Source organism: Geotrypetes seraphini, chromosome 11, assembly GCF_902459505.1.
Source record: "Geotrypetes seraphini chromosome 11, aGeoSer1.1, whole genome shotgun sequence".
Lineage (NCBI taxonomy): Eukaryota > Metazoa > Chordata > Amphibia > Gymnophiona > Dermophiidae > Geotrypetes > Geotrypetes seraphini.
Window position 1 is genome coordinate 71,885,480 of NC_047094.1, and position 14,844 is coordinate 71,900,323.

The following is a 14,844-nucleotide window of genomic DNA, read 5'->3' on the forward strand; positions in this document are numbered from 1 at the left end:
ACGGGTGCAGCCTTTTGCATAATGAGTGAGCAGTTTTATTAAAGCCCATTCTGATAAGAAAGGTGCTGTTTTACCTTTGGCAGGGGTAGGCAATTCTGGTCCTCGAGAGCCACAACCCAGTCGGGTTTTCAAGATTTCCACAATCAGTATGCAAGAAATTAATTTGCATGGACTGCTTTCATTGTATGCAAATCAATCTCATGCATATTCATTGTGGAAATCTTGAAAACCCAACTGGGTTGTGGCTCTCGAGGACCGGAATTGCCTACCCTTGACCTATGGAAATATTTTGGAACATTACACTGTATAATGTTATTTAGAGGGGAAACTAGGCATCCAATTAGAACAGCAGCATGTTGGGATGGCAGCATGTTTCTGGTATACAAGAGCCTTCCCCCAGGTCCCCTCTCACTTCTGGGTCTGCTACTGTTGTTGACATTCTTCCAGGCTAGGGTTACCATATGGTTTCAGAAAAAGGAGGACAGATTGAGACATCCAGGTTTTACTTCCATTTGTTTCAATAGAAGTAAAGCCCAGATGTCTTTATCTGTCCTCCTTACTTCCATTGCTTTCAGTGAAAGTAGAGCCCGGATGTCTCAATCCATCCTCCTTTTTCTGGAGCCATATGGTACATAAGAATATAAGAATTGCCGCTGCTGGGTCAGACCAATAGTCCATCATGCTCAGCAGTCCGCTCATGCAGTGGCCCCCAGGTCAAAGACCAGTGCTCTAAATGAGTCCAGCCTCACCTGCCTACATTCCAGTTTAGCAGGAACTTGTCCAACTTTGTCTTGAATCCCTGGAGGGTGTTTTCCCCTATAACAGACTCCGGAAGAGTGTTCCAGTTTTCTACTACTCTCTGAGTGAAGAACTTCCTTACGTTTGTACGGAATCTATCCCCTTTTAACTTTAAAGAGTGCCCTCTCGTTCTCATAAGAACATAAGAAGCGCCATCTCCAGATCAGACCTTCAGTCCATCAAGTCCGGTGAGCCGCACACGCGGAGGCCCTGCCTAGTGTATACCAGGCGTAATTTTAGTCACCCATATCCTTCTATGCCTCTCGTAAGGAGATGTGCATCCAGTTTGCTTTTGAATCCTAGGACCGTCGATTCCGCAATAACCTCCTCCGGGAGGGCATTCCAGGTGTCAACCACTCTCTGCATGAAGCAGAATTTCTTGATATTTGTCCTGAACCTGTCCCCCCTTAGCTTCATTCCGTGTCCTCTTGTCCGTGTCAAGTTGGACAATGTAAATAATTTTTTCTGCTCTATTTTGTCGATTCCTTTCAATATTTTGAAGGTCTCGATCATATCCCCTCCTTTTCTCAAGGGAGAACCAAGCCCAGTCTCTTTAGTCGAGCCCCGTATTCTAGTTTCTCCATACCCTTTACCAGCTTTGTTGCTCGTCTCTGCACCCTCTCCAGCAGTTCTATATCCTTCTTTAGATTGGGAGACCAATGTTGGACGCAGTATTCCAAGTGGGGTCTGACCATTGCTCTATAAAGCGGCATTATGACCCTCTCTGATCTACTTGTGATTCCCCTCTTTATCATGCCCAACATTCTATTTGCTTTCTTTGCCGCCGCCGCACATTGTGCTGACGGTTTCAGGGTCCTATCTATCAGTACACCCAGGTCCTTTTCTTGTTCGCTCTTACCCAGAGTTGCACCTGACATTCTATACTCGTATTCCTTATTCTTACTGCCTAAATGCATTACTTTGCATTTCTCCATGTTGAACTTCATCTGCCATTTCTCTGTCCATTTCTCTAACTGACACAAGTCCATACCTTGGAGAGGATGAACAATCTGTCTTTATCTGCTAAGTCTATTCCCTTCAGTATTTTGAATGTTTCGATAATGTCTCCTCTCAGTCTCCTCTTTTCAAGGAAGAAGAGGCCCAGTTTCTCTAATCTCTCTAAACTCCTCCAGCCCCTTAACCATTTTAGTCGCTCTTCTCTGGACCCTTTTGAGTAGTACCATGTCCTTCTTCATATATGGCGACCAGTGCGGGATGCAGTTCTCCAGGTGAGGGTGCACCATGGCCCGGTACATCAGCATGATAACCTTCTCCAATCTGTTCGTGATCCCCATCTTAATCATTCCTAGTATTCTGTTTGCCCTTTTCGCTGCTGCCACATTGTTGATCAGAACTCCCAAGTCTCTTTCCGCCTTGGACATCCTGTATTCATGCATGAGATTTTTGTTACCGACATGCATCACTTTACACTTATCCATGTTGAACCTCATTTGCTATGTTGATGTCAATTTCTCAAGCTTGATTATGTCACGTTGCAGATATTCACAATCCCCCTTTGTCTTCACTACTCTGAAAAGTTCATATCATCCGCAAATTTAATCACCTCATTCGTCGTACCAATGTCCAGATTGTTTATAAAGCTGTTGAAGAGCATGGGTCCAAGCACCGAGCCCTGCGGCACCCCACTGGTGACGCTCTTCATGTTCGAGTATTGTCCATTTACCCTATTCCAGGCCAGTCAGAAGACTAAAGAGACATCTGTCCTGAACCATCACTTTGTCCTGCCCCCCTCCAAGGCAAATTTCCTGTCCTTGGGGGTGGGAGGGCGACAAAATGTAGGCTTGTGCTTACACAAGGCCTGTACAGCACTAATGCTTCTTTAGTCTTTCTGCTGAGTTGGAGGGATGGGGTAGGGGTGAGAGGGTCTCAGCAGCAGGACCGACTGCTAAAGGGAAGCGGTGGAAATACTGGACCTAGGGTGGGGGTAAGGAAAGGGAGTTGAGAATCTGGCCAGCTTGGGTGGGGGATAGATGGGAAGAGGAGAGACGCTGTCCATTGGGTTGGGTTCACAGAGGGAAAAGGGTAATAACATAACATGAAAACTCACTTCTATACCGCAATTACCGCCAAGTTCTTTGTGGTTCACAAAAGATTGTAAATACAAAAGATGGACATGAATAGCGAAGCATACCTAATTTCCAAAAGATTCTATGAAGAGATATGTTTTTAAAGCACATCAAAATTGTTGATAAGAATCAGCTGACATAATTGGGTGGTTCAAATCCTTATCCCATAATGCTGCTTGGAAGGACATCAGACGATGTTGAAATCTTTTAAAGTTACAACTCTTGGTGGATGGAAAAGAAAATAATGCATGAGATGCTGGCCACTAACATGGGGTACAGAGAGGAAAGAGAAATGGAGGAGGAGATGGCATCAGCATGACTGAAGGTTTTTCTAGGACAGGGGTCTGCAACCATTTTAAAGCAAAGAGCCATTTTATCGTGTTTGATCCAAAATTTATAAAAAGAAGAGGGTTTGAGAGATAATTTTTTTTAGTGTAAATCATTTTTATTGTTGAATATCACACAACAGCAGAAATACACAGCAAGCAAGAGCAAACAAAGACATTTCAACAAGTACAACATTTTCACTTTTCATCCCACCATGAACCAACCCCCCTCCTGTACCCCAGAAGACTCCCTTCCCATATCCACGCCCCCCCCCCCCCCCAACACTGTACCAGTCGGAGCAAACAGCAGAAGGCTGTATTCTTATATCTTCCTACCATCCAGACCCCAACACCCACCAGCCCCCCAGGATCCCAAACATCCCTCCGCTACCACAACCTGTATCCTACCCACTAAAGAATCCAGTCATATGCCCAATCACACCCATCCATCCACCCTTCGATGCTCCGGGGTGGCCGAGCATATCCAGACAGCTAAGAAAAGAAAAGGAAAAGACCAGTTAGAAAGAGTTCAGCACCAAACTCCGAGCTCTAAGAGACAAGGGATATGATTTTTTTTAATGCAATATGGGTATATAGTATATGAATTTAGCACAAAACTTCAAGTGCTTACAAAAATAATGAAAGACAATTTAATGACACTTTTGACACTGTATTTCCACAGAGTTGTTTCATGTCCAACATTTCTCCCTCTCTCATCCCCCGGACCCTGTGCAGCATCTTTTGCCTCTGCCCACCAGCCCCATGCCCAACATTTCTCCTTCTATCACTCCTCTCCCTCCATTTCCTCCAACACCATGCCAAAATTCTTCCCTCTTGCAATCATTACCATCTGTCCCACTGTTCCCTTTCCACCACCACATCCAACATATCTCTCTTCCCTGTGCATCTCTACCTCACTTCTCTCCCACCACCATGTCCAATAATTCTCTCTTCCTCCCTATACCCAACAATTCTCCTCTCTTCTTTCTCCCATGTGTACTATCTCTCTTTCCCTCTCATTCAGACACCAGTACTCAATAATTCTCCCTATTTCCTTCCCCCATCTCATCATCTCTTTCCCTCCCTTCCTCTGTCCTTCCATTCTCCGTCTCAAGTTCATGCCCCCTCCCTCCATTCTGTGTCACAAGTTCACCCTCTCTCTCTCCCTTCCTTCTGTGCTCCAAGATCGTGCCCCCCTCTCAAGGTTTGAACTTGTCTTCTGGTGATGGCCTATTCCTCTTTCCTTCCAGGCAGCCGCAAGTGTTTCTTCACAAAGCCGCAGAAGCTGTTTGAACATGCTGCCCATGGCTGATCCAGAAGGCTTCCCTTTGACGTCAAAGTCTCCAATGTCAGAGGAAAGCCTTCCGGGTCAGTCACGGGCAGCATGTTTGAACAGCTTCCCACGGCTTTGTGAAGAAACAGGTAGAACTGTCTGAAAGGAAGAAGGAAGAGGCCAGGAGATTAGTATACACAGCAGGAACTTCAGTCATGTGGTCAAAGAGCCGCATGTGGCTGCGGGTTGCCAACCCCTGATCTAGGATGGCCGGCTCTGGAGGAAGTCAAGGGAACAGAATTTTATCCCAAATCTGAACTTACATAGCATCATATATCATGGCGAACTGGCAGGCATCTTATCCTTAATATAAAGTTGAACAGCACAATCTCTTTGACTCATGGTTTATTCTATATCTGCAGGCATTAGCAGCAAACAAGAAAATGGCAAAACATTCAGTGTCACCAATACGGTAAAGTTCAATGTGGATCGGAAAGATAATGGCGCCATCGTGACCTGCGAAGCTACACACCCTGCACTGAAGGGACAGAAGAAGCAGACGCAGTATGTCTTGGATGTGCAGTGTAAGTTGTTTTGTAGAGCCTGTCAAATGGCTAAATGCAAGGCAGCAAATGCCTCCAATCACTCTAAATCTCACCCTACTGGCTCCTTGGCTGTCACATCCTCAGTTGGTCCTTTTGTCTTAGATTTCTTTACCAATGTTTTTCTTTCCCTTTCTGAACACATCCTGAAACTGCACGCTTTCAACACATCAAAAATATTTCTGCTAATGATATAGTTGAATCAAGACATCTGGAAAATAGATGTAGCGTTAATGTTATGGGAAAGATTCCAACATCACTCTATTAGTGATCTTCTAATTACATTAAAATTATGTGAATAGCGGATGTCTTAATCAGTTGTAGCTCTGAATGAATACACATCCAGTTCCGTGGGCTCAGCCACTGCCAGTCATGAACCACAGCCATAGCATTGTCTGTCATTCCCAGCCATGATCAGCCAACATTGCCATGACATGGTCAGTTATCCCTAATTACGGGCAGCCAATCATTGGCACCGCATTGACAAACTAAGCTCATGCTCATTCTCTGTCTTGAATGAACATGATCCAATGGTGCAGATGACAGTGAGATCTCAAATCTACAAGAAATCCAGAGATGAGGTCACAGAACCTTCCAAGAGCCTTCCAAAATGTCAACCTTGTTGTGGTGTTATGGGTGGGATGGGAGTCTGGAGTTTTAGGTATTGCTGTTGGTTTTTTTCAGTTATTCAGCAAGCTTGAATATATGCATTTTGCAATTATATCCATTGTATTCTGTCATGTCTTTTCTGTTAGTCAAAATTATTTTCCTTAGATTTTTATTTTTGACTTTTGACAGGAAGGGTCCTGTCCTTCCCTCCCACGCACTCTCAGCCAGAGAGAGAGGCCATGCCCTAGGAGAGCCATTTACAGCCCACATATGTAAATATCTGTGCATTAGTGCCAAGCCTGCCCTTAGCCTCCTCCCCAACCTGCTAATCAGCTAATGGAGCACAGAGAGCCCTGCAGTGGGACTGACAGCTGCTAGTTGGGAACTAGCTGCAGGGAAGCTGCAGCTGTGTTCTCTCATCCCTCTCTCTCTTTGGCAGGGAGAAGGACTGATCAACGCCTCCAGTCCTTTCAGCTGAAACTGATTGATCTATTATTTAATGAATGGACATTTGAGCCAGCAGTACAGCACAGGGAAGCACGGGGCGGGGGGTGTCTGGGCACTTCACTACTGCGGTTGGGGCTTTCTCCCATCAACCCTGTCTTCTTGTTGCAGATTCACCCACAGTCAAGATCCAGCCATCACAGGGGGTCCTGCGGGAAGGAGACAGTCTAATGCTGACATGTGCAATGACAGGAAACCCACTGTGAGTATCACACCGCTGCCTGCTTTCACCAGGGCTGGTGTTAGGAGGATGCAGTCAGGCAATTGCCCTAACCCCCCCCCCATCCCCCCATGCAACAGGGAGCTCCCAAGCCTGCCTGAAATTGAAGTAGGCACAGCCAGTTAGCAGGCTTTAAAGTCCCCCTAATGTTTGCGCAGGAGTCCCGGCAGACTAAGACGGTGTGGTCTTTTGCCTTCTGCCAGTTCTTCCCAAGGAATCACCGCTTGCAGCCTTTCTCCTGCCCCTGGCCTTCTTCAGGCGTCCTCATACCTGACCGTTATTACTAATCTTCCCATCCATCTCTCATCAGGGAGCTATTAGGCATGGTTCTCGCTTCTCTTCTTATCTCCCCGTTAGGGAACCATCCCACAAGGGGCTTCCATCCTCCTCCGGTAGCTTGTGCACACCGCTTCTCTCCTGAGCACAAGCTCCTAATTTCCCCAGTTCCCTAGCAGCAATCAGCCACATCCTTCACACTGATGGAATGCCTAATCTGCCCTTTTATGTGCCGTTGGAGTGCCAGCAATCTCTGCCTGTCAGGGAGACGGCAGCTAATCAGAGCTTCAATTCCACAGCAATTATGTGCTTTTTATTTCTCCTCGGAAGTCACGGTCAGAGAAGTGAGCAGGAGCCATGCTAGGGAACAGGCAAGGCGACTGGAGTCCTATCCATCATGCTGGAGGAAACTCCCTCTGGCAGGGGGCACTGCTGGAAAGAGGCTCTGCTGTTGGCACCATTGAGAGGGAGACCACTGGGTTGGAGATAGGAGAGGAGCATGGGAAAGACTGTGGACCTGTTCTAAGGCTCATAAGTATCACTCATCCTCCTCAGAGGCTAATAAATAAATAACTGCATTGCCTGTAATCCCAACTCACATAAACATGCATGTGTTCACACACACAGGAGCTCTCATACACATATATGCATGCAAATGCTTAATAAATTCCTGTCAAATCTTTGAAAGGTTTTCAGCTAAACCAAAGCACAGTAACATCCCATTCTTGTGCCCTGGAATACAACTAGCTAAAATAAAATCCCAGTGAGCTGTTCTGGACATGTCAGGAATGGATCATTGATGGAGGGGTCCCCTGCCTCCCACCCCTAAGAAGAGTCCCACCTTTCTTTCTAAGAGAGCATGTCACTCACAGATGTCCTGTTCCAACAGAGACACAGGAGGGCAGATGGATCATAGTATGCAGCTGATGCACAGAAAGCCATCAAGTGAAGCCCAGGGTCTCGCTCACCCCCCCCCCCCCCATTGCATTTTCCTCCAGGGTCCTTTTTCCCCCCATCCCCAAAATCCTATCTGAAAAACAGATAGACTGAAAGGGTATGAGAGGGGCTGACTTGGGACGTCCTTGAATTAGAACCAGGTTTGGGTGCAGCATCTCCTGTGATTGATGGAGACCCCCCGGGCGAGTTATTGTGCCATAATGTCCCCAGATTCATCTTAACTCATCTCACTGGGCAGCTGCTTTCTGACATAATATATCACTGACAACAGCAATGCCCAGAAGACATATAACCTTGAAACAAAGAGAGACAGAGGGAGACATCCATACACAGAGCAAGAGATAGAAAAAGATGAAGAGACTGAGAGAAAGAAGGAAAGAGACAGATAAAGAAAGACAGAATAGTTGACTAGTACGCACTGGACCTTCAGTCCCTCCTGTTACCTCCATCTCTCTGCTTTTCATTCCTAGGCCCTCTGAGATCATCTGGAGTCGACTGAATGAGTCCCTGCCAGACAGGGTGGAAATTCATGGTGATATGCTCAACATTCCCTCACTGAACATGGTAGACAACGGCACCTACATCTGTTCTACAAGCAACAAGCACGGCCGCGCCTCAGACCAGTATGTGTTGGTGGTGTATGGTAAGTGTCTACGTTTATGTGTCTATAAACCGGTGTGAGTCAACATCTGAATGCAGAGATTGCATGAGTGAACTAACCCAAAGGAGTAAGATTTACCATGGCAAGGAGTGAGATTGAAGGCTAAAGAGTGAGATTTTTCAGGCAGCACATCCAGGGTATAAATCTGGAATGATTTCAGTATTGTGTTGCTTTGCAAATGAATCAAAGCAGCATTAAATGATACTGGATTTTCTTTGGAGCCTCTGAAAAAAATACAGACCAAGTGAGGAGCAAGTTGGGTAAATTTTAGGAGCTAAAATTGTCTTCAGAGCAGTAAAGGGAAAAGGGATAAGGCAAGGGGAAGCAGTAGGCAGGAAGGTGTTCTCAGATTTCTTCAAACTGGTGAACTACTTGGTTTTCTCTAAGGTTTGCCTCTCATGAAAACAGTGATCAAGATCAATGAGCTTATACTGAAGCTTTGAGTGAGCAATAGGGTTCAAAAAGTGTGAGAGTGAGTGTCATCTCTGTGAACGTCAGGGAGGACAGGCTGTGCAGTCCAGCTTTCACCAGGGTAGTTTTTCAGTGAAATTATAAATATACTACTACAAATGACTCCACTTTTGTGAAGCTGAGAGTCTACTCAAATGGAAGAAAAGTCTCAGGTTTTATCGGCAGAGCTCAAGCTCAAACCACCACCACCACCGCATCATTGGCAGAAACTTCCACAGAGTGACAGCATTGTGCTCACTGGTGACACCGGTGAGATCATAAGCACAACGCTGTCACTCTGTGAGACTCAAAGTGAGGTTGATAAGCCCTGAAGAAACAGCTTAGTGCCGTGAAACGTCGGCAACATATCAGACTGCTTTATACAATCACAGTTGTTATAGCTGCATAAAATCTCAGTCCTTAACAATTTTTAAACCTCAATAGCGGATCGCCACTCTGTGGAAGTTTTTGCCAATGATGTGATGGTGATGGTGGTGGTTTGAGCTCTGCTGATAAAACCTGAGGCTTTTCTTCCATTTGAGTAGACTCTCAGCTTCACACATGTGGAGTCATTTGTAGTAGCATATTTATAATTTCCCACTTCACCTATTTATAAAACTTAAATTTTTCTGTGAGACATTGGAACTACAATTCCTGTTGGAGCACTGGGAGTAAATCCTGGAGTAGAGCCCCTGGCGTAGTGAGGGTAGGAGGCGCCCGAGGCGGTGCCATGCCCCTTGCCCCACCCCCGCCACATATGCACCACTTCCCCCATATTTATTTAGCTTCCCCGGCATGAGCAACATCTCCAACTTGCTGCCCACACCGGCGTCAGCTCTCCCTCTGACATCACATCCTAGTTGTGAGACCGAGAAGTAATGGAGGGAAGCGCCGAGGCCGGCACGAGCAACAAGTTGGAGCTGCTGCTCGTACCAGAGCTAGAGGTACGGTGGGGGGGAAAATGAAGACATGTGTGCAGTGGAGTGGGAAGGTGCGGGTGTGGGGGGGACGGAGAGGAGGAAAGGTGCTGGCAACCCCACCAAGGAGGCTCCTAGGGCACCCCACCCCTCCCGTACTATGCCACTGAGTAGAGCTGAGAGCCATGAATTGTGGAGTCAGAGAACAATCCATCTATCCATCCTTCTCATTCTTAGATATTTTGCTCCTTTGACCCAGAGATGTCAGACACTGTGTAAGACCATCAGTGGTGGAAATGTTGGATTTGTCAACGCCCAGAGAATTCTTAGCTATTCTGTCCCCCTTCCCCACTAATCAGTTACTACACCTGTTCCTTTCCTACTGCATTGAATGGGGTAAAGACAGAGAAACTGCTGATTCTCCCACCTCCTTGCCTCCCTCTACTGACATAAGCAGCAGAGAAGGGCCACTCCACTGTCTGCTCTGACCCCACCTCCTGTTTCTATAGGCTCTACTTGTTACCCAGAATTTGTGCAGTTACCATGTTTGTTCCGGCACTATGCAGATGATTGATTTATTTAAAAACTTAATATACCGCCTGGAGTCAGCGGTTTCCAAATAAACATACTTAAAAACAAAAACAGTACAAATGATTCTTCTAAATAATATCAACACATTTGAGAGCAAGATCTACATATTCTTCAATAATGTATTTAAAAAAAAAAAAAAGTTACAAAAATGCCCAAATAACATTAGGCAAAACAGATCACAAGTATGCGTCTACAAACAGCTTGGTTTTCAACATCTTCTTAAAGCTGTAGTGATACCCCCTCTTCTACAAAGCCTCATGGTAATGGCCCCGAAGCCCATAGAGATTTAAAGGGCTTTGGGGCTGTTGCTGCGCAGCAGACGCTAGCGTGGCTTTGTAGAAGAGGGGGATAGTCTCAGTTGCCCACTAAGCTTATTCCAATATGATATTCCAGCGATGGAAAACATTTGAAGTTGAGTTGCCACATATCTTACATTATCAGCTGTCATTGCTACCAATTTCATTTCTCCCAGAGAGATTGAAACCAAAGTGGTACAGTGTGGTATACTATTTGATGTACCAGTGACAACACTTTGAATTGGATACAATACTCATCACCAGCAGCAAAGAAGACATGCTATATCTACTGAGAAAAGTCAAAGCCAAAAATCATAATATGAGATTAGAACTGAACATAAATAAGATGATGATCATGAACACGGAAAATGAAGAAGATTTTGAGCTTGAAGGCAATAGAATAGAAGTTGTAAAGGATTTCAATCTCCTGGGCTCTTTTGTAAACAAAGAAGCAACTAGCAGGGCCGAAATAGTACTGGGTCGCTCTTCAATGAAGGCTCTTGACAAAGTATTCAAAGGGAAGAAAATAATACTCCAAATGAAGATCAAACTTAGCCAAGCACTCATTTTCTCAGTGGTCAATTATTGATGCGAAGCTGGACACTACGGAAACAAGACAGAAGATTGACTCATTTGAGCTTTGGTTCTGGAGAAGGATTTTATGCATGCCATGGATCCCCAAAAGAACTAACAAAATGATTTGTGATGTTTCTGGAATCCAATGGATTACAGGACCGGAGGCAACATGGATTCACTAGAGGTAGGTCTTGTCAGACAAATCTGATCAATTTCTTTGACTGAGTGACCAGAGAATTGGATGGAGGGAGTGCAGTAGATGTGGTGTATTTAGAATGTAGCAAAGCCTTTGACAGTGTTCCACACAGACATCTAATAAATAAACTGAGTGCCCTCAGGATGGCCCCCAAAGTGATGGGCTGGATCAAGAACTGGGTGAGTGGAAGACGACAGAGTAGTGGTTAACTGAGATCCCTCTGAGGAAAGGGATGTTACTAGTGGTGTGCCTTAAGATTCTGTTCATAGGCCTGTTCTTTTTAATATTTTTATAAGTGATATTGCTGCTGGGCTGTCAGGTAAGATTTGCCTTTTTGCGGATAATAGCAAAATCTGAAATAGACACCCCAGATGGTGTGAATAAAGAAAGATCTAGCAAAGGTTGAAAAATGGGCTGAAATTTGGCAGATAAATTTAATGCTTAGAAATGCAAGGTCATGCATTTGGGCTGCAAAAACATGAAGGAACGGTACCGTTTATGGGGTGAAGAATTTATGTGCACGACAGAAGACGGAACTTGGGTGTGATTGTATGTGATGATCTTAAGGTGGCCAAACAGGTTGAAAAGGTGACGGTGTAAGCTAGAAGGATGCTAGGGTACATAGGGAGAGGTATGGCCAGTAGGTAAAATGTCCCTGTATAAGACTCTGGTGAGACCTCATTTAGAATATTGTATACAATTCTGGAGCACACAAAAAGCAACGGGAACGGACAATGAACACTCCACAAAAAAATAAAAAATGTAAAAACAGACTTGTTTATTCCAATACAAAGGGAAAAACATCAATTGTGGACCCGACTCAGTACTGTGTTTCAAAACACTTGCATCAGGGGTCACTGTAATGTTTTCATACACAGGTGAGCATGTCCTTTGTTAATACAAGGTTCAGTCAAATCACACACCAACAAAAACTCGAGCTTCTTAGTGTATTACAACATTACAGTGACCCCCTGATGCATGCATTTTGATTTGCCGAAACACAGTACTGTGTCGGGCCCACAGTTGATGTTTGTCCCTTTGTATTGGAATAAACAAGTCTGGTTTTACATTCTTGATTTTTTTGTGGAGTGTTCATTGTCCATTCCCACTGCTCTTTGTGTGATTTTGAACTCGTGGGTTCTTGTCCTGTTGAACTTTTATTGTTTATGTGTACAATTCTGGAGACCACATCTTCAAAAAGATACAAAAAGGATGGAGTCAGTCCAGAGGAAGGCTACTAAAATGGTGCATGGTCTTTGTCATAAGGCATATGGGGACAGACTTAAAGATCTCAATATGTATATTTTGGAGGAAAGGTGGGAGAGGGACGATATGATAGAGACATTTAAATACCTACGTGGTGTAAATGCGCATGAGTTGAGTTACTTTTATTTGAAAGGAAGCTCTGGAATGAGAGGGCAAAGAATAAAGTTAAGAGGTGATAGGCTCAGGAGTAATCTAAGGAATACTTTTTTACAGAAAGGGTGGTAGATGCATGGAACAGTCTCCCGGAAGAGGTGGTGGAGACAGAGTCTGTGTCTGAATTGAAGAAAGTGTTGGATAAGCACTTGGGATCTCTTAGAGAGAGGAAGAGATTAATGGTTACTGCGGAAGGGGAGACTGGTTCTCCAATTCGATCTGAGTAGTTGCATTTCCTTCTGATTGCGCATCTTCTCTTTCATTTCTTTCTGTCTCCCTGCCCCCCCCCAAGCCACCCTGCTTCCCCTGCCCCCCACAAGCCAAACCAGCCTGCTTCCCCTGCCCCCTGACAAGCCAAGCCAGCCTGCTTCCCTGATGCACCCTGCTTCCCCTGCCCCGCCAAGCCAAGCCACCCTGCTTTCCCTGCCCCCCGCCAAGCCAAGCCACCCTGCTTTCCCTGCCCCCCAATAAGCCAAACCAGCCTACTTCCCCAACGCACCCTAGCCAAGCCACCCTACTTCCCCGATGCAGCCTGCTTCCCTTGCCCCCCGACAAATCGTCACCCTTCTTCCCCTGCCCCCACGCACTCTGCTTCCCTGACCCAGCAACATCAAGGTATGTGCAGTGACTGCACTGCACAAGCACCAGGCCTACAAGTCTTCTCTCCGCTCCACCCCCAACGTCATTTCTGATATCATAGAGGAAGTTCCGGGACGGCCAAACCCTGCCTGGATGGCCTGGAACCTCCTCTCCGACGTCAGAATTGATGTTGGGAAGAAGGCTTCTGGGCAGCAAGAAGCAGCAGTGACGGCCCAGGGAGAAGGTTTGAATCAGCGCTGGAGGGAGACTGGCTTTGGCGCGGCAGGGAGAGAGGGGTTTAGGTCTCTCTACAAAGTTTTGTCTACAGCTTTGTTAGGTAGGGGGATGGGTGGAAAAATGTAAAAACTTGGGTTTGTTTGAGGCTGGGGCTGCTTGTTTTGGGGAATCTCCCCTTTCATGATGTATGGTTCGGTTTTTAGTATTTTCTGGTGTCTGTAAAGTGGACTGATGTTTTTGCTTGTACCTTGTCTCAAGTTGCCTTAATTAAAGTAAAAAAAAAAAAAAGCCGGCCTTGCTCTCCGGACCCAATCTTTGTTTCTGCTTTATCTAGCACAGCCTTAAGTCCCGCAATCCTTCCCAACCCCGAGCCACTAACCACACCAGACCCAACTGCATGCTGGCATCGGCCATGCCCATCTTCGCCTTGCATCAGGGCACCTCCATCAAACTTAGCCTAATTAGTTTACTCCTCTTTTACATCTTTTTTTAATTTCACCTGAAAATACACCAACCCGCCTAGTTTCTAATTTCCCTACTGCAAAACCATCACGAGCCGATGGCAATCCCACTACTTCCTCCTCTACCCAACCTAAGCTTCGTCCCCTTCCCCACGAAGAAGGCGGGGAAACCACATGACGTCAGCGCTCGCTCCCTATGCTGCTGCTGCCACAGCCACCATGCAAGTCCGGGACCCTGCCCGCCCCCTTGTGCAGAAGGGGGCGGTGTTTTAGCCAGTAGCTGGTGTGCCCCTGCGTTTCGCGTCATGTCTCAGGTGCTTGTACTTCCGGGTTGCGAGTGTCGGCGTTGGAGGGAGGGAGGCTGACAAGCAGCGGCAGCGGACCAGGGAGGATAAATCGGCGCTTGAGGGAGGGAAGGAGGCTGGCTTTGGTGCGGCAGTGAGGTAGGGGAAGCGATCCCCTGTCCTGTTGTCCCAGCGCACAGCTTCAGGACGCTGTCCCTGAAAATGGGACATTTCGGCATCCCGAAGCTGTGTGTGGGGACAACGGGACAGGGGATCTAAAAACTGGACGGTCCCATTCAAAACGGGACGTATGGTTACCTTATGAATAACACTGTCCTATTCAGGGGTGGGGAGTCTCTAGTCCCTTAATTGCCCTCTGTATAACAGTGTTACATGCAGGAGGGGTGTCTCCACACTACATTTCAGTGTTGCCCCTCTTAAAATTATGACTAAGCTCAGTAGATGCACTTTCAGGAGATGTTACCAGTATTTCACTCTGGTATGTTTTTGTTATTCACCACCGGA

At 46.1% G+C, this 14,844-nt stretch overlaps 1 protein-coding gene across 4 annotated transcripts in view; it reads left to right on the plus strand.

The window, feature by feature from the left end:
- CADM4 (cell adhesion molecule 4) overlaps nucleotides 1–14,844 on the plus strand; it is a 449,467-nt gene that overhangs the window by 410,293 nt on the left and 24,330 nt on the right. For all 4 annotated transcript variants that reach the window (XM_033962734.1, XM_033962736.1, XM_033962737.1 and 1 more), the window contains exons 5-7: nucleotides 4,907–5,068; nucleotides 6,311–6,401; nucleotides 8,123–8,295. In XM_033962734.1, coding sequence (XP_033818625.1) covers nucleotides 4,907–5,068; nucleotides 6,311–6,401; nucleotides 8,123–8,295 — 426 coding nt within the window. The remainder of the gene's footprint in view (nucleotides 1–4,906; nucleotides 5,069–6,310; nucleotides 6,402–8,122; nucleotides 8,296–14,844) is intronic.